The sequence below is a fragment of the Myodes glareolus genome, chromosome 23, assembly GCF_982192425.1.
Source record: "Myodes glareolus chromosome 23, mMyoGla1.1, whole genome shotgun sequence".
Classification (NCBI taxonomy): Eukaryota; Metazoa; Chordata; class Mammalia; order Rodentia; family Cricetidae; genus Myodes; species Myodes glareolus.
Window position 1 is genome coordinate 26732551 of NC_142048.1, and position 19050 is coordinate 26751600.

The 19050-nt window shown below is 42.4% G+C and overlaps 1 protein-coding gene across 2 annotated transcripts in view; it reads left to right on the forward strand.

Annotated features, from left to right (window-relative positions):
• Positions 1 to 19050, forward strand: part of Trappc11 (trafficking protein particle complex subunit 11) — a 43982-nt gene that overhangs the window by 20647 nt on the left and 4285 nt on the right. For both annotated transcript variants that reach the window (XM_048455798.3, XM_048455799.3), the window contains exons 19-29: positions 1936 to 2091; positions 3483 to 3670; positions 3777 to 3925; positions 4647 to 4768; positions 5278 to 5397; positions 6859 to 6924; positions 7030 to 7186; positions 9698 to 9809; positions 14382 to 14473; positions 16092 to 16225; positions 18205 to 18372. In XM_048455798.3, the coding sequence (XP_048311755.2) occupies positions 1936 to 2091; positions 3483 to 3670; positions 3777 to 3925; positions 4647 to 4768; positions 5278 to 5397; positions 6859 to 6924; positions 7030 to 7186; positions 9698 to 9809; positions 14382 to 14473; positions 16092 to 16225; positions 18205 to 18372 (1464 nt within the window). The remainder of the gene's footprint in view (positions 1 to 1935; positions 2092 to 3482; positions 3671 to 3776; positions 3926 to 4646; positions 4769 to 5277; positions 5398 to 6858; positions 6925 to 7029; positions 7187 to 9697; positions 9810 to 14381; positions 14474 to 16091; positions 16226 to 18204; positions 18373 to 19050) is intronic.

Below are 19050 nucleotides of genomic sequence, written 5' to 3' on the forward strand. Positions count from 1 at the left end.
TAAATATAAGAATTTTAGGGACGGGGCCATCACTGAATGAACGGCAGATCTCTCAGTAAGCTGTGCAGCTAAATGGTATGATCTCGACTGGAAGCTTAATTACAGTAGGCATGACAAAGAACGGAGAGGTCAAATTCAGTGTAAAAGATGGGACTGGGAGCACGTCTAAGAAGATGGTATGCAGGAACAGGCAGGCGAATCTCTGTGAGTTCAAGGCCAGCCTGGTCTACAAGACCTAGTTCCAGGACTAGAGAGAAACCCTGTCTCAAAAGCAACCAAATCAAAAACAAAAACAACAGCAACAAAAAGAATGAGACAAGTGCATTAATAAATCCTCTTAAGATGTATTTATTGATTATTTTATATGTGTATACATATTAAAAATAAAATACATTTATTTTAAATTTCTGCATATTTTAATATATTTCATTGTGATAATGATTTTTTTCTGTTTTAGTAGAAATATATTGATAAGACCAGTGAAATGCCCTATAATTGAGATATTTAGGTAAATCTAGGTCTTCTGAAGATCATTTTGTTTACCTTCCAGCCCTTACCCAGAGATTGCTTCTGATTATTTTAATATTGTTAAAACAGAAACTTGAGAAACTTTATTTTAAAGAAATGATATGGAAACTAATTAGACATTAATTCTATCTAATTGCAAACTGTGAGGATTGGATCCGGATGCTAGTTGTAGGAATGGAGATTTTAGGATACAAAAGGCAGATCAATCTAGGCTGGGGTGATACCTCAGTGTGTCAAAGCATGTGAGGACCTGAGTTCAAATCCCCAGCACACACACAAAGTCATCTCTGCATGACTGCAGGCGCCTGTAACCCAGTGTTGGCAGACAGGAAAGTGGGCCCTGGAAGCTTGGAGGATGTCCTGAGGTACAGAGACCCTGACTTAGGGAGCTAGGGGGCGAGTGCTGGAGGAGGAGCCCAGGGTCATGTGTGCAGCACAGAGTAGGCTAGCCAGGGTTGCTGAGAGAGTGGAAGGAGGAGGGATGGCGTAGGCTGGATGAGGGGCAGGAGCTCCGACCGTGCTGCTGCTTTGGTCTGACTCAGTTTGCCTTCTTTGACTAGTTGATTCTTCCAGATTTATCACCTTCTCGGGCAAACCTCCCCTGACGGCAGTGTCTCCTGTCTTCTGTAGCCAAGACTCTTAGGTTCCGTGACAGATTGTTACTGTTGTTTCCTTTCCCTTCATTGTGAAATCCTCAGCGTGACATTAGAGGTCAGTCCAGGGACCGTTGTGCTGCTTTTTCTTGAATTGCCTCCGAGTCCATTTCTCTTCTAAATATGAGGCATGAGCTTCTTCCATAGTTAAAAACTAATAGGAATGCCATTGTAGAATAAAACATAACTTTAAATTCTTCTTGTATGCTGATTGTATCTTATTTGAAATTCAAGCTGCAGACCACAAAGAAACAAGGAAAATGGGTGTTTGATAATTGTCAGCCAGAAATGAAAATTAGCGTAGAGAAGGATTTCCTGTTATGGTGATTTGTCAGCTGTGAGAGGAGGCGGCTCTTAGGAGCTCCTAGGCTTAGCAGGTGGGAATGGTGACTCTTACACACACACAGGCACCCATGCACACACGCGCACACACGCGCACACACAGAGGCTCACAGAAATAGTAATGAAAATAAGGAGATTTTTTGTTTTTAAGGAAAGAGTGACAGATGGTGATCTCTGGTGCAACAAAGAATGCACTTTTGTTTCTCCTGGAGAATCAGCGCTTCAGTGCTTCCGGAAGTCAAGCTGTGTGTACTAAATGTTTTGTTTTCTTGGTGTGAGCAGTGAGTAGGTAAACCCCTGAGTCCAGGATCATTGGACTAGAACTAATGTCGTCTGAATCCCGTGGTGTGCAGTGTTAGCAAAAGATGAGTGTTTGGTGCCTGTGAATGATGACTGCTCGCCTCTCTTCAAGGGCTACAACCAGTTCTGTGTACTAGAAGAAGCGTCCAGAGCAAGCGAAGTCTTGGAGAATCTGACTCAAGGAAAGATGTGCTTAGTTCCTGGCAAAACGAGAAAATTGTCATTCAAATTTGTTGCAAAAACTGAAGATGTGGGAAAGAAAATTGAGGTTAGTTATAAATTTTCTTAAATATAATTTTACTGACAAAAGCAGTATGTTTGTGTTAAAAAGTTAAATAATATAGTAGTTTTAGTAGCTTTTATTCCATATGTTCTTTGTCAACATATTTGTGCTTTAAAATTATTTAATTATAGAATTAGGCCCCATGGATGTAGTTCAGTGGTAGAATGAATCCTTCCTAGCATGCACAAGGTCCTGGATTCAATCCCCAGCCTGATGGATAGCAATAGGAATATACTCTAGATATTTCTGTATATTCTATACATAATACTCTATATATTCCTATATATTATATATAATACTCTAGATATTCCTATATATTATATACATAATACTCTAGTCCTAGATATTTTCACTCAGACATTGTTTGCTCTTACTACATGAGACCAATCTCATTTTTAATGAGTAAAATATCAGTTAAAGAGTTTTCAACAATTTGAATTATATAATGCAACAAACTTATATAATAGGACCTTATTTAGAGTTTATCTTTTGTTTGTTTTTGAGACAGCGTTCTCTGTGTAGAGCTTATCTTTTTAATGTTCAAACATTGCTGCTGCATCTACTTAAAGACAATGAAGATAACTATTTTAACAGGTTGATAGAGTTTCGGCAGCTGTGTGATGAAAATGATCCCTTGATTTGTATATACTAAAGCTTGCTGCATCTGCTTCAGTTGTAGCTCTGTAGCTTGAGAGGTGATCTAAAGGAGACTCATTCCTATCCACTATACCCGGGAGGGGCATAAAAGCATAATCTAAGAATAATATTGTGGTTTTGAAGAAACTGAGGTCACAAGACTCTTGTCTAGTTTTCCCACAGACACTGAGAATTCCCCTAGCACAACTCCATTCTTGGACTATGTTCTGACACCTATAACTGTATTGTATTTTTTACTTGGTATCTGAGGAAACCTATCATTATAATTAATAATTTTATGTTGAATCCTTTTGGCAATGCATTTATTTGAAAGTGATATTCAGCTAATAAAACATTTCATTACTAATGCTATAAGTACTTTCAGCAGAAGTGTTTGTGGAATTAGACACTAGGTCATGAATGTATCAGCAGTATTCCTTGTTTCTGTCCGTGTCCACCAACGATCATCTGTCTGTCAAGTGCTGACAGCATATCTACACACCCACACATCACATCTATCCATCTACACGTCATAGCTATAATAACACCTATATGTCACATCTGTACACATCTCTACATTACTTGGACGCTCCAGGTATAATGAGTGAGAGTGTTCTGTTCTTTCCCATCCTGCACGTGGCAAGGTGGACTTAGGAGGGATGGTCCTCACTGTGATGTCATTGACTGGACAATGATCATCAGGTGTGTGATGGGGTTTCTGCTTCATCTTCCTTGTACAGATTACCTCTGTGGATCTGGTTCTGGGCAGCGAGTCAGGCCGGTGTGTGGTTTTGAGCTGGCAGGGAGGAGGAGGAGATGCTGCGTCCTCCCAGGAAGCCCTGCAGGCTGCAAGGTCTTTCAAAAGGCGACCAAAACTTCCTGACAATGAGGTTCACTGGGACAGCATCATAGTCCAGGCAAGCACAATGTAAGTGTGCTTTGAAAACACAGTGAAGATCGTCTTATTTCCTTTGAATGCTGCCCTGAATTACTTTACTTCTATAAGTTGATTACTGAGCTGTTTCTTTTCAAAGGATCATTTCGAGAGTCCCAAACATTTCTGTACACCTGCGACATGAGCCTCCTGCCCTAATGAATGAGATGTATTGTTTGGTTGTAACTGTTCAATCCCATGAAAAGTCCCAAATCAGGGATGTGAAGCTCACTGCTGGCTTAAAGCCAGGTAAGCATTCATTTTTTAATTTGATCAGCATCAGTGTATTATGTTGGTGCAAAAGTCACTGAGTTTTTTTTTTGCATTGTTGAAATTTGCCATTTGATATTTGAATTATTATTAATAATAATGTGTTTATAGTATACATGATTTTAATGTGGATTTCTCCCTTTATGTCTTTTTGATAATTACTTATTACTTGCTATTTATTTTATATTTCTGTTATACTATGGAAATTGTGTTGCACAAAGAGCAACACCGATCGCATCCTACAGCCGGTGCTTCTGACACTGAGTGAGCTAGACTGTGCAGTGCTGCCCCATCCACCATGCTTGCCTGGCCCCTTGCCAACTGACTACCCTTCTTTAAGTATCGCTACAACTTTTTTGCCGGGAAAACACTTCCACAGCCAGCAGGGTGCAAATGATTGCCAGGATTTTGTTCAATCCCAAAGCACAGATTTTTTTTTTATACTATAAGAATAAAACTTCTTTCTCATTGGCAAAATACATTTATTATAATAGTTCCAACTTTGATTCATAAAGATGGATTACAGTGAGCTAAAATGCACAGTCTGAGACCATAGTTCCCTTCCTACCAGCATAGTAACAAGGTAAATATCATCGTCAATGACAGGATATTTGTTTAAAAGATGGTACAATATAGTGCTCTTCGTATAGTTTTCATTGTTTAATAATGTCCTAAAACACCACTGTATCAACCGTCATAGGGCAGGATGCCAACCTAACTCAGAAAACTCACGTGACTCTTCATGGAGCAGAGCTGTGTGATGAGTCCTACCCTGCCTTACTCACAGACATTCCTGTGGGAGACTTACATCCCGGGGAGCAGGTGAGCATGCTCAGCAGGGCCCGGAGAAGATGCCAGTGGATCTATAGTTCTAAAGGAGCAGGGGAGCAGGGGAGCATGCTCAGCAGGGCCTGGAGAGAATGCATGTGGGTGTGTAGTTCTAAAGGAGCATCGCAGAGCCCTGGGACACTGGCCGCTAGCTCACATCTCTCACACATTTTCATATTTAAGTATGTAAAATGTCATAGTCAGTTTCTATGCAGGGTTTTAGAACAAGCAACCCTCCTGTGGATTGTTGCTGGTGAAATCACTGGTATCTGTAGCTGCAAGAATTTCTCAGTCAATTTCTGTTTTTTGGGAAGTCGACAGAATAAAAGAGGTGGGGGATTGTGTCCTGAGAGTTGGCTCAGGGTTCTTGGTGGCTGGTGGCAGTTTTCATCAGTCCCATCAGTCACACTGTAACAAACTGTGTAAAGGATGTAACCAGGAGTCTCTAAATGGGAATCTTTTCTTCTCTGTGACATTAAATTATAGTGCTTACTGTGTTGCAGCTAGAAAAAACAGTATATGTTCGCTGTGGAACAGTGGGCTCCAGAATGTTCCTTGTGTATGTTTCTTACCTGATCAATACAACTGTTGAAGGAAAAGAAATTGTTTGCAAGTGTCACAAGGTATTTTTTCTTGATTACTTTTCGTATATGAAGTATTTCCATTTTGTGTTATTTTAATAGATCGACCTTTCAGCCCAGCAGAAGCAAAAGCCTGGGAATTGGAGGTTATTATAGTGTGGGTTTTGTAAAGGTTGTGGACCATGAGCTGTTTATAAGTTATTGGAAGAAAAATGGTTGTTGAAAGGGTGAGCAATGCTTCCTAGTTGAGAGCAAGGCCAGTAATACTGTCAGGAACTTCACATAGCCTAGTGGGGGCAGAGCCTCTTAGACAGGACTTAGGAGATGGGCTGCCAATCTCCACACTATTTTCTTTTTTTTTTTGAGATAAGTTTTCCCTGTGTAGCCCTGGCTTTCCTAGAACTCACTACGTAGATCATACTGGCTTAAACTTGGAGAGATCCGCCTGCCTCTGCCTGCCGAGTGCTGGTAGTAAAGGCATATGCCACCATGCCAGGCTTGAACTATCTCATTTCATTCTCATCACCTCTGAATGTTATGAAACTAAGTCCTAGGGTCTAGGTTTATATATGTGACTTTCCCAAAGTCACATGACATCTGTCTGACATTACAGCCTGAACTTCTAACCAACACAACCTTCTTCCGTTTACATTTGTTTCTTTTCCATGTGTGTGTGCTCATGTGAATATGTGCATGATGAAAGTTGGGGAACAGCTGTGGGAGTTGGTTCTTTTCTACTGTGTGGGTTTCAGGAATTGAACTCAGCTTTTCAGACTTGAAAACAAGCATCTTTATCCTTTGAGCCATCCCACTGGCCCAACATAATCTACTGAAAAGATTTCTCACCATCTGTTGGGCTGTTTTCAAAGGGAGAAAAATGCCATGGCTTCTCAGTCTTTTAGATGGGAGATATAGCTATTAGGTGAGAGTTGAGCTCTCTGATCAGATGTGTTCACCTTGGTCACTCCCATTGTAGCCACATGACTTCCATCTTAAAACTTCCACACAGTAGGTTGGATGGCTATGAGTTTACACTATATGTGCATGGCAATTATATCAGTGTCTGTAACATTACTTTTGACATTATTTCAGTCATCTTGAGCCAAAGTAAGGTAAGAATTTGCATGAGAAGAGGGTGCAGATTCTGGACTTGGCCACATTTGTGACATTGGGCAAGTCACTTTATCTTCTTAACATGTGGTTCCTCCTGTGTAGAGCGGTAGTGATGCCTGTCCTGCCTTCTTCACTCATCCTTAGATGAGCAGTGCAGAAGGAAGCACTTTACCGGGTGACTGTGGGACAACAGGTGACTTACTAGACAGAGCAGGTCGTTGTGAGATTTCTACAAATGTTGTCTAGGAAAAGGCCCTTGCTTCTTCATGTGTAACTTGGGGTTGTTTATCAATCAGTTCTGGATTGTGCTTTGTACGCATTCTAACTTTAAAGCTTCGTGTTAAGAGATATTAACGAGCCATCGAATAAGTGGCTGCTCTTGTCTTGCAGGATGAAACTGTAACCATAGAAACCGTCTTTCCATTTGATGTCGCAGTCAGATTCGTCTCCACAAAGGTATGCTCCTCTGGAGCATCCTGGGACTCACGTAGGTTAGGGAGTGGGAAGGGACCGTGAAGTGGGTTAGAGCAATCGCTGACCTTTCGTCTTGCTTGGTGGCAGTTTGAGCACCTGGAAAGAGTCTATGCGGACATCCCCTTCCTGCTGATGACGGATGTTTTAAGTGCCTCACCTTGGGCCCTCACAATTGTGTCCAGTGAGCTGCAGCTTGCTCCATCTATGACTGCAGTGGATCATCTGGAGTCCCAAGTGGACAAAGGTGAAACTTTGCATCATTCTCACATAAGGGGCAGATGTGCATGCATTGGTGTGTGTGTGTGTGTGCGCGCGTGTGTGTGTAAGTTAGCAGTATAATAGTTAATTTTTGTAAAATAAGGGAATGTGAGATTACACTTTGCAAAGTAAGTGCATTTAGGATTCAGGTAGGATTAGTATCATTTACAGTTTACATGAGTATACTTTATTTTTAAAGATGAGATTTGTTTTTTGTTTGGTTATATTTTGAGACAGAGTCTCACGTGGCCAAAGCTGGCCTTGATCTTGATAGTTCAGGATGTCCTTGAACTCCTGATCCTCCTGGAGTGCTGTAATTATGCATGCCACCACGACCAGAATAAAAGATCTAGGGAGGTAACATTTTGAGAGATGTTCTTGAAAGTAAAATAGGAGGCTCTTTGTGTTTGAAATTTTAAGTTTTTTAAATTAATTTGAAGTTAATGTTTACTACTATTTACAGTTGGAAATTGAACAAGATGTGTATTAAATAGACAACAGATATGCTAACTCACCCAGCTAAAGCAGTGCGGAGAGCAGGTTTAAACCCAGGGTGACAGCTTTCACGTTCTTTGTGCTTTTAGAAACTGTCATATGTAATGAAGTTAATTTGAATGTTGATTCAAACAAAGTTTTACACAAGTAGATGACCAGGTTAAGGGCTGTGAACAGAAGCAAACAAGCATCTTGTTGCTGCAGCTGCAGGCACTGGTATTGCTTGCTTGGTTAGCCACAGTTAATCTGCCTGTGTGACGCTGGCCATTCCCCGATCCTGGCATGGACTCCCCTCTTTCTATCTCTCAAGTCTTCAGCTGCTGCTGAGCCTTAGGCTGCCCATGTTCCCAGTCCTGCTGGAGGAGACGCTGCCGAGGGCAGCCATGCTCCTTCACTCACACCCAGCCCGGTACTGAGGCTGCCTTTCTGTCCTTCTCCCGAGTCCAGCTTCCTGTCCCCTTTCTCCTGGGTTGTAGAAGTGGCTTCCTAACTGGACAGTTATTCCCTCGTGTGTGCTGCGGGAACCTGGTCTTGTCCTTCCTGCTTGCATAGCTGTCTTAGCCTTGCAGGTTTTCCCCAGCCAGGCTGACTAGGTTTCCAGCACCTCACTGTCTCTGTGTGTCTTTGCTGTCCTCCACTCCAGTGAGGCCCACTTGCAGTTTTATCCGGCACTGCTGCCCGGACTTTGGAAGAAGTTATCAGTTTTGTCCAAAGCCTGCTCATCCCTTTTCCTACCTGTTGCTCCTCTGCTTGCGCCTTGTGACTCATGAGCTTAGACTTTCTGATTCTCCTGTGCAGTGTTTCCTACTCCATCTTCACACCCATGGCATTGGCCACACTGCTGTTGTAACAGCCCGCGACACACCATTATCCAGGTCTAAGTATGGCTCCTTAGAGTCAGAGCCATGGCCTTTTCCTCTTTATATTGCTGACGTCATTTAATGGGTGTAGATTAAACTGAGGGATGATTTCTAGTTGGAACCTCTGGTGTGTTGGTGTCTTGTTTCTTGTTCATGTTGTTGATGAAGTTAGTCTCATCTTAAAGTTCTGGACACCAGAAATCCTAGAAACAATGTGTTGGTGTGGGGAGTTACCGCTAAGATGCCAGGGAGACTCTGGCTAGTGGCCTCTCCCAACTCCTAGGGGCCACTTGCGTTTTCCTCATGGCTCCTTCCTTATTCATAATCAGCAGTGTAGCACTTCTGTGCCATAAATTTACCACATTGATATTTGTTAGTAAACATCATGATTATTTTGGTTAACTTAGAATTTAGGGAGAACCTCTATAGCCTGTATTATGAACATCCCAGGTTGCCTTAGCCCATAATATCCCAGGCCTGGGATATTATCAATATTATGGATATTCATAACCATATGAATTCATAACCCTTACTTTTTTTTAAGCCGTGAGATAATTTGGAAAAGGGAAACTAATTACCACAGGGTATCATTCTTTCTTCAAGTTATCTGTGTTCATTACTACTCAGTAGGGCTTTGTTGTGATATATGGATGCCCCATTCGTGGTAGTGGTGTGTGTGTGTGTGTGTGTGCACTCATTCATGTGCACATTCAAAAACCAGAAGAGGATGTCAGGTGTCCTGTTATAGCTACACCTTATTTCCTTGAGACAAGGTCTCTCATTGTACCCATACCTAGACTGGCAGCCACCAAGTACCAGTGATAACTCTTTTTCCCCCTCCCCTCAATACTGGAATTACAGGTGCATGTTCACCGATGCCCAGTGTTTTGGAGGCGCAGGAGATATGAACTTTTACCCAGCTATTTCCCCAACTGCCTCCCACTACCTCCACTATAAAGAATATAGATAGATTAGTCCAAATACTGGACTTTTATGACCTAGAAAAGTAACATGGCATCTCTGAGCTCTGGTGTCTGTTTCTAAAACAGTTAGTTTGTAATAAAGATACTGCTTGTTGTCTGACTGAGGTGAAATCTCGTAGACCGAATCATGGCGTAGGCTGTAAGGGTTCTGTCTTGCAGTCGTCTTGCAGACAGGAGAGAGCGCCAGTGAGTGCTTCTGTCTTCGCTGCCCGTCTGCTGGAAATGTGGAAGGTGGAGTGGCAACCGGACATTACATTATCTCCTGGAAGAGGTAAAACCACATCGCCCCCCCTTTCTCCCCTCCACTGTCTGTGCTCGGATGTCTTTACTGTTTGTCATCACCCTTCATCACGCTGACGTGCAGGGTAGAAGTTGCGACCATACATGTGATTACCATGTTAAATTACAATGATGAGGAAGATAAATCCAGCTTTTTTTGTCAGATTCCTGACTGAAATGCCAATAAGATTTTAGTCAAACTAAATCTGAGCCATAGAAAGCACTAGGTGAAACGTCCTCATTTGCAGTTAGTGAGATTGTTTACATAAAAACCCAAGAGGGGTTGCCAGCAAGATGGTTCAGCAGCTAAAACTGCTCACCGCCAAGCCTGACAGCCTGAGTTTGATCCACAGAACCCACATGGTGGAAAGAGAGAACTAACTCCCACAAGTTGTCCTCTGACCTCTACACTCATGCTGTGGCACACACGTGCCCATATACATGTATGTCCATGTATGCACTTAAACATATACAAAATAGTTTTTTTACAGAGAAAGTTCGAAGGATCAAGGATTAAGCAAGGTTACTGTAATAATGTTAGTATACAACGCTCAGTGGTATTTCTATTGGTCAGAAAAAGGCTCTTAGCAGTGCCCTGGAGGAAGGGTCATTTGGGGCTGGAGAGATGGCTCAGTGGGTAAGAGCACTTTTCACTCGGACCTGGGCTCAAGTCCTACCACGCAGAACTGCCTAGAACTCTAGTTCCAGGGGATATAATGTCCTCTTCTGGTCTCCTTGGGCATCAGGCATGAACACAGTACATATTACATACATGTAGACCAAAAACTCAGGTACATAAAATAAAAATAACCTTTGAAAAGTTTTATCATTTCCACAGCAATCATAATTCTAAGAAACTAGGAGTTTGTCTAGTAGGAGATTAGCATTCTCTGTACATAGGAAAGAATAGAACTGTAAAGTATTAAAAGAACAGCTGGGCTGGGCTGGAGTAACCTACGTCTTTAATCCTAGCACTCAGGAGGCAGAGGCAGGTGGACCTCTGTGAGTTTGAGGCCAGCAGAGCCTACAGAACGAGTTTCAGGACAGCCATAGCTACAAAGAAAAACCCTGTCTCAAAACCGTAAATAAATAAATAAACGAACAGCTAAATAAATAGAAAAGACACACATGTTTTTATGAATTGGTCTTTTAAGTTCTTCTACAGATTCGTTGTGATTTGTGTAGTAACTTATTTCTAAAATGTTAGGAAAGGTGAAAAGCTAAAAGGAGCCGAGGGTCTTCCTGTCTTCTGAGCTCTAAGCCTCACTGGGAAGCTCTCAGACGGGGTGACTGGCCAGGAGTCTCTGCCCAGTGGAGCAGATGGGTGAACAGGCCTGTAGATCCACACACATGGGATGGGTTTTTACAGAGCTAGCACAGCAGGTCAGCCGAGGAAGGCAAGGCAATTTGGAAATAGAGAAAATAATTATCCATTTAAAACAAGTTGTTTGCTGTGTATTATAGGGAAATATTCATTCCAAGCGTATTGAAATTCTATCTGTTAAAAAGCAAAGTCTTTTTACTTAAAGAAAAAATAGAATTGTCGGGGGCTGGAGAGATGGCTCAGAGGTTAAGAGCATTGCCTGCTCTTCCAAAGGTCCTGAGTTCAATTCCCAGCAACAACATGGTGGCTCACAACCATCTGTAATGAGGTGTGGTGCCCTCTTCCAGCCTGTGGGCAGAACACTGTATACATAATAAAAAATAAAAATAACTAAATAGAATTGTTTTATGACCTTGGAGTAGCAGCTTCTTTAGGCACAGAAAATAGAAGTCTAAGATTAGATTTTCTGGGGCCAGAGGAAGTGGCTCAGCAGTTAAGAGCACTTGTTGCTTTTGTGAGAAGACCTGAGTTTGGTTCCCAGCCCCACATAGTGCTGATAACTATTCATAACTGAGAGATCCAATGCTCTCTTCTGACTTTCATGACATCAAGCACACATGTGATACACATACATACATCCAGGCAATACACTCGTATAAATAAGTCTAAAATATTAAATAATTATATAATAAATTATAATAAATAAGTCTAAAAATATTAAAATTAAAATTTCCGAGTCATTGGAAGAAATCATAGAGAATGAAAAGATAAAATTTAAACAAAATAGGTGAAGGTTTTTGCAGTGTATGTAAATGATAAGTGTGAGTGGTGTGTAACTGACAGGGTGAGTGGTGTGTAACTGACAGGGTTAGTGGTGTGTAACTGACAGGGTTAGTGGTGTGTAACTGACAGGGTGAGTGGTGTGTAACTGACAGGGTTAGTAGTGTGTAATACCAGTAAGGTTTAGTAGTGTGTGTAGCTGATAAGCTAAGTATTCACATTTAGAACTTCACCTCTGGTATCCTGAGACAGACCGGTCATCTATCAAAGTGGAGAAAGGTTTGAGCTGAGGAAAGTAGGTGGCAGGAACACAGTGGTCAGTAACTGGGGGGTGGTCAGCTAAAGATGGAGTCATGCTTCCCATTTCTTAGTTTGCAGTGAAGGGTGAACATTGCCAAATGTGGAAGATTCAAGTATGAGTTAGTTGGTTCTAAAGCCTCCTGGGCAGTGTTCTGCAAAGTTGAAGATGTCTGTGGCCCTGCAGACCAAAGAACAATTCCAAACTGTACACCATAAATGTATGGATAAGAACATGCAGAGTGGCATTGGTTATAATATCTACCCCCCCCAAAAAAAATACCCAGAGAAACCCTAATTCGTCAAGCCATCAAATGGAAGCAGGCAGACTGTGACATATTCAAACAATGAAAGTATGTAAACCAGTAAAAATGTTAGTATCTCTATGTAAGTGAAGAGAGCAAGCTACAGGCACAAACACTAACAAATTACACTTGTAAAATGTTGGAAATATTTAAACATCCCATGTGTTGCTTAGTAGAATCAATCTAATAGGAAAAGTATAAACAAATACATGACACAGGAATGGCTTCCCAAATCAGGACAGGGGTTGGAGGGACTGGTGGGAGCAAACAGGCAAGCAGCATAGAAAATCCAAGTGTATTAGTGCATTCCCTTTTGATAGGGAGGTCCAGAGGTTTGTGCGCTGTTTGTCCGTTACTCCCCTGGTATGCTCTAATAGTTTAAGTTTTAAGATGAAATGCAGTTAGTTAAAAATGAGAAAGGAATCCCAATGGGAATTATAGGGGACTATTTTACAATGTTTTGTTTGGGGGATGGTATGTGTGCTGTCCATGAGTGGTCAGAGGACAGTTTGCAGGAGTCAGCTCTGTCCCACCATGTAGGTCATGGGACTGAACTCAGATCTCAGGTTTGGCAGAAGTGCCTTTACCCACTGAGTTATCTTGTGTTTTGTACAATCATTTAGAATGAGTAGGACAAGTTTGCTGTCACAGCTGTCTCTAAAATGTCACAGATTACCAGGATGAACTGAAATAGAAGCATTTTAAAACCTGTAAAACAAAAATTGAAGAAAATGCTAAAGTTGCCTTTAAGCTTTGAAAGCAATGTTTAGTAGACACAATTCTTTGATATCATTATTCTTATGTTATATCAAATGCAAAACAGAGCAAGAAAGTGTCCAGAGATTGTTCCTGGTCTTGTTTGCAGTGCTGGGGATGGGCTCGCGGCCTAGCATGTGCTAAGCAGGCGCTGCCCTCCAGGTCCCATCCCCAGCTCTTCCCGCAGCTCTCCTGGAAGACATTCTCTCCAGGGTCTGAGACAGCACTGTAAGCCATTGTTAGCAGCTCGGAAACCTGGGCTTCTCAGGACACCTTTACACTATGCAAAGAGTTATATGTATCAATATATTCCATATTAGAACTTCAAGGTAGAATACCTGAAAAAACAACCTAACTTGTCATTTCCTTCCACTACTTGTGAATATGCCACATTGGTTCTTAGTTTATGTTGTAGGAGTTAAGCACCAGCTGGAAGGCACTTCTCCTTCCATGCTGCTGTCTCTGTAGGGTAGTTTCTCACTGGTGGTCACCTGGTTCCTGCCCCTTGCTGGCCTTGCTCTGTAGTGGGTCCCACGTGTCAGCTGCCCTACGCCTTCATGCAGGGGGATCTTGGAGATTTCCCGGGGAGTTCCCACCCAAGCCCTAACACAAAGGAAACCTTGAATAGTCTTGTTTTATTACTTTATCTCAGTAAATCTTAGAGTTCTTACCGTACTTTTTACTGATAGTAGAGTGTTTGAATTCTTTGTTTCTACTGTGTTCCTATAAGTTAACCCTGCCCTTTGAAAGTGGTCTGGGGCCCACCTCAGCCTCCCTCGAGAGAGGAGGGGTCTGTATCACAGTGTAAATCTGCAGTACTTTTGCCCTGAAAAAACTCCTGCTCCAGACACAGCGTGCTTCCCTGACAGCCAGGCAGAGCTCCTGTCTTGGCTCCCGGTGGGAACGCATGGCCGCCCTGGTTATACTCTCTGCTTACCAAACATTCATAACAAAAGTTGCATTTAGAAAACTCCTATGGACAAAACTTGGAAAACGGGTAGGTTTTCTATTAAATCTGGTTGGTAAAAACAGATTCCAGATTCCTGTATGTCGTTGTTGAATGTTTTGGAAGTGTGAGTCAGTGCTGCACTTTGTGCCGTAGGGCCTCAGGCATGGACAGCATCCCTGTCATCCGCACTGTCATCACGCTGCCGCACGTGATCGTTGAGAACATCCCTCTCCACGTGAACGCAGGTAGGGTTTCAGATGGTACTTGATAGGGGGCTTTTCAGAGCTTAGTGTTTTCACAGTGTGCCGTGTAAAATGTCTAACATCTATAAGCTGTACATGTGAACCCCTCCACGGTCCTGCCCAATTATTGTCAGACAAATCTCACCTATCATTTCATCCGTAAGTGCTTTAGTATGGTTGCAAACATGGCTTTTTGTGGACCTAATTGTTTCATTAAATGAAATGATCAATGGATTCTTTATGTAGGAGGGTGGTTGAGGCAGGGTCTCCCTATACAGCCCTGGATGGATTCTTTGTGTAGGAGGGTGGTTGAGGCAGGGTCTCCCTATGTAGCCCTGGATGGTCTTACACTTACTCTGTAGACCAGGCTGGTTCAAACCCACAAAGATCCTTACCCCTGCCTGGTGGGTGCTGGGATGAAAGGCGTGAGCCACCATACCCAGCCTATGTTCTTAAACTTACCAGATTCTGATGTTTAGACTTTGGCTGGCTAAATGTTCCTCAGCTTATGTTAAGGTCTTTACATTGCAGTTTATGGATAAATCTGAGTCTCCATCTAAATCTCTCGGTAGGCTCTGTCCTGTCACCCACCTTCCTTTCCTCTCTCTTCACCCCCACCCCACCGCTTCTCCTCCTTCCAGCTTTCCCTCCCCCTCTTCCTGTTTTTTTATTGAAGAACCCAAGTCATTGGTAGACTAACAAATTGAATGATATCATTTTTAACCATTTCTCTGTCCCTGTAAATTGTCAGTCATCTGACCTGGTCAGATTCAGGGCTAGATTTCTGTTAGAATGCTTCACAGTTAATGTTCCCTTTAATGGGCACATAGCCAACCCCTCACCTTTAACATCCGATCTCATATGGTCCAGGCACATAGTTTCTTTCAGATTTCCAACCCGCCTCCCTCTGTTGCTCTTCCTTGGGCTTTTTAAGATAAGATGACATGTAGTTCCGGCTAATCTCAGACTCCCTGTACAGCCCAGGCTGGCCTCAGACTCCTGCTGTTTGTTCCGCCTCTGCCGTCCACGTGCTTGGCTTACAGGTGTGCACCGTTCTGTGCCTGGCTCGTTTCTCCTCTCCTCGTTGAATACTTCTGTCAAGAGAACATTTCTTTACCAGCCGCTATCATGTCTATAATGATTTTAAAAATAGCTTACAGTGCTTGCCTCCTCCCTTGCTGCCTCCCGCAGTGCTTGCCTAAGCAGAGCTGCATGTGACTGAAACAGTGCAGATGGCATTAGCATGGCCTCTGCAAGGTTGATCACAAATTCATGAAACATTCTGGTTTTACATGTCAGTAAAAATTAGTCTGCAGAACTCCAGGAAACAGAGCATCTGCATGTTGAATGAATGTTTGCTTTTTTAGTGTAGGAACTGTGATTGATGTTTTGAGAGAAGCTTTGCAGATTTGTAAGGTTATTTGTAAATTCCACTTCAGTAGCCAGACTCTTTCTGTGCCAGCCATTTTTAGACTTCCTTCCTTCTCAGCCTGTCCTATCAGCATCCAAACAAAAGATCTCGAACTAGCAAAGCCATAACTTGATAACGCTGTGTCCACCCAGTATGAGCCCACGAGCAATGAGCTCTGTCTAACCGAGAGAACTGTGCCTCTCTCTCTAGACTTGCCGTCGTTTGGACGTGTCAGAGAGTCGTTACCTGTCAGGTATCACTTACAGAATAAGACTGACTTGGTTCAAGATGTGGAAATTTCTGTGGAGCCCAGTGATGCCTTCATGTTCTCAGGTCTCAAACAGGTACGGGTCACCTTTGCAGGTGCTGCTTGTGTGACCACAGAAGTGTGACCAAGAAACTGGAAGCTGGGGTTTGAGTTTTGATAGTAGTAAATTTTTAGGCCTTTTTAAAGATTAAGTTTAACTTCCTGCAGAGGTGGGTTTCCTTTTCACATCTTCTATATCAGACAGATGGGCTCTGACTCCTTATAAAGCACAGTTCGCTGATCCCTGGGCTTTATTATAGCAACACATTAGAATTTCTAGGAACTGTGAACCTCCTTTTTAGCTGCCTCATGTCTTGGTTGAGGCCTGGAGCACAGCCATCCTGAGGTTAACCCTGCCTTTCTGAAGAGCTGTACGGGTTTTGATCTTGCATGGGATTTACTTTGCTATGTTCAGGAACAATTTTTGCTATTCAATCTTTCTTCATTGTTCAGTCAAATCAATTGGAAAAGTTTATTAGCTTTTGCAATGAATGAGTTCAACACTCAGTCAAAATCATGTTCCAGAGAAGAATGAGGATGTTAGCAGACACCCCACATTTGTCAGTAAACACCTTTTATTAATAAGGGATAGTAACAATTATAGGAACAAATGTGTCTTAATGCACAAGTGTCTACCCTGAACAAATCAACCAGTTAGCTCTGCATATTCAGAATTCTGAGTTTGTTAAGTACACAGTAGAAGGCTGGAGAGATGGCTCAGAGGATAAGAGCACTGGCTGCTGGCTGCTCTTCCAGAGATTCTGAGTTCAATTCCCAACAACCACATGGTGGCTCACCATCTATAATGAGATCTGGTGCCCTCTTCTGGCGTTCAGGCATACATGCAGGCTAGAACACTGTATATACATAGTAAAAATAAATCTTTAAAAAAAATACACAGTAGAATTATATATGGACTAAGCAATACAGCTGTGCACCATTATAAATTTATGGCATAAAATATTACATATCTTAGCTTTTGTGCACAGAGGCCTGTGCTGTGGCCTCTGGCACATTGTGTGCACATGCACACTTGCTTCTCATTTGCACATGAACCAGCTGTTTCCAGGTACTGACTTACAAATAGGAAAGATAAAGTACCAAAACTTCATAAGTTTATATATGAAATGTTTTTCTAAAGTAAAAAAAAAACATTTTTTGTTATACTTATGTATTTATTGTGTGTCTAGGCATCAGGGTGTGCCTGTGGAGGTCAGAGGAGTCGGTTCTCTCCTTCCATCATGTGGGACCTGGAGATTGGACACAGACTTGGCAGCAAGTGCCTTTACCTACTAAGCTATCTTGCTGGCCTATCAAGTATTAGCAAAATTTTCAACACTCCCCCAAGCTGTTCACCTTAACATACAGTGTAAAATCCCAAAAAGAAAATAACCAAAACCAAATAATTTTTATTTTGTTGAAAAATACTATAAAGAGATACTTTTTTATAATACTTTTTGAGGATTAAGGTATTACTGGTCTAAGATACAAAATGATAGCATGCAGAAGTTGCCCTTCAGGCCGTGGTAGACACCAAGCAGTGACGCCTGTATCGTACACTATGTGTGTCATACACTGTATTGTACACTGTGTCCTACACTGTGTCGTACACTGTGTCCTACACCGTGTCGTACACTGTGTCCTACACTGTATCGTACACCGTGTCCTACACTGTGTCCTACACTGTATTGTACACTGTGTCGTACACTGTTGTATACTGTATTGTACACTGTGTCCTACACTGTGTCATACGCTGTGTCCGACACTGTGTCGTACACCGTGTCCTACACTGTGTCGTACACCGTGTCGTACACTGTGCACCACAGTACATCTCCTGTCTGCCTGTCGTCCTGTTCTACTTACTCAGCCGTACGTCTTAGAAGATGGGCTAGAAGAGAGCATGATGCGTCACCAGAAGGATTTGTCCGTCATAAATAATTGAGGGTAACCATGTAAGTACATGCCTATTCATAGAACAAACTGTGTGACTGTTTCTCTCTGGCTTTCTGCGACTAGATTCGATTACGTATTCTGCCTGGCACCAAACAGGAAATGCTGTATAATTTCTACCCTCTGATGGCGGGGTACCAGCAGCTACCATCGCTCAACATCAACTTGCTTAGATTTCCCAGCTTCACCAACCAGCTGCTCAGGCGTTTTATACCGACCAGCATCTTTGTGAAGGTGAGGCTTGACTGTTTCCTGCCTTGACTGTTTCAGCCTCTTAGAAGTTCACTGAGTAATAGTTGGGGGGCTTTTAATATGTGAATTTGGCAATTCTGTTCATTTCTATGGTACTATTTTATAGATTCTAATTTCAAAGATTGCCACTCCCTTAGATGATTAGTGTCTTATCTTTATAGTACCCTTGAACATGCTTTCTCTTTGTAGTAAAGTATGTTTTCTTTTCTTTCTTTCTTTCTTTCTTTCTTCCTTCCTTCTTTCCTTCCTTCCTTCCTTCCTTCCTTCCTTCCTTCCTTCCTTCCTTCCTTCCTTCCTTCCTCCCCCCCCTTTTATTTTTTCGGAGACAGGGTTTTTCTGTGTAGTCCTGGCTATTGTGGAACTCACTGTGTAGACCAGACTGACTGGGAACTTAAGGATCCACTTGCCTTTGCCTCCAGAGTGCTGGGATTAAAGGTATTTACCACCACACCCAGCCTCGATTTTTAACCATTCTTACCTGGTCATATTTTAAAGGCACCCATCTTGCTGGTCTTGTGTGTGATGTCACCTGCAGGGGAACAGTGTCTCATGACTTGGTGAAAGAGTGGGAGGGGGAGGCGTCTTTAGATGTTGATGGAGGGGGAGGGGTTTCTAGATGTTGATGGAGGGGGAGGGGTTTCTAGATGTTGATGGAGGGGG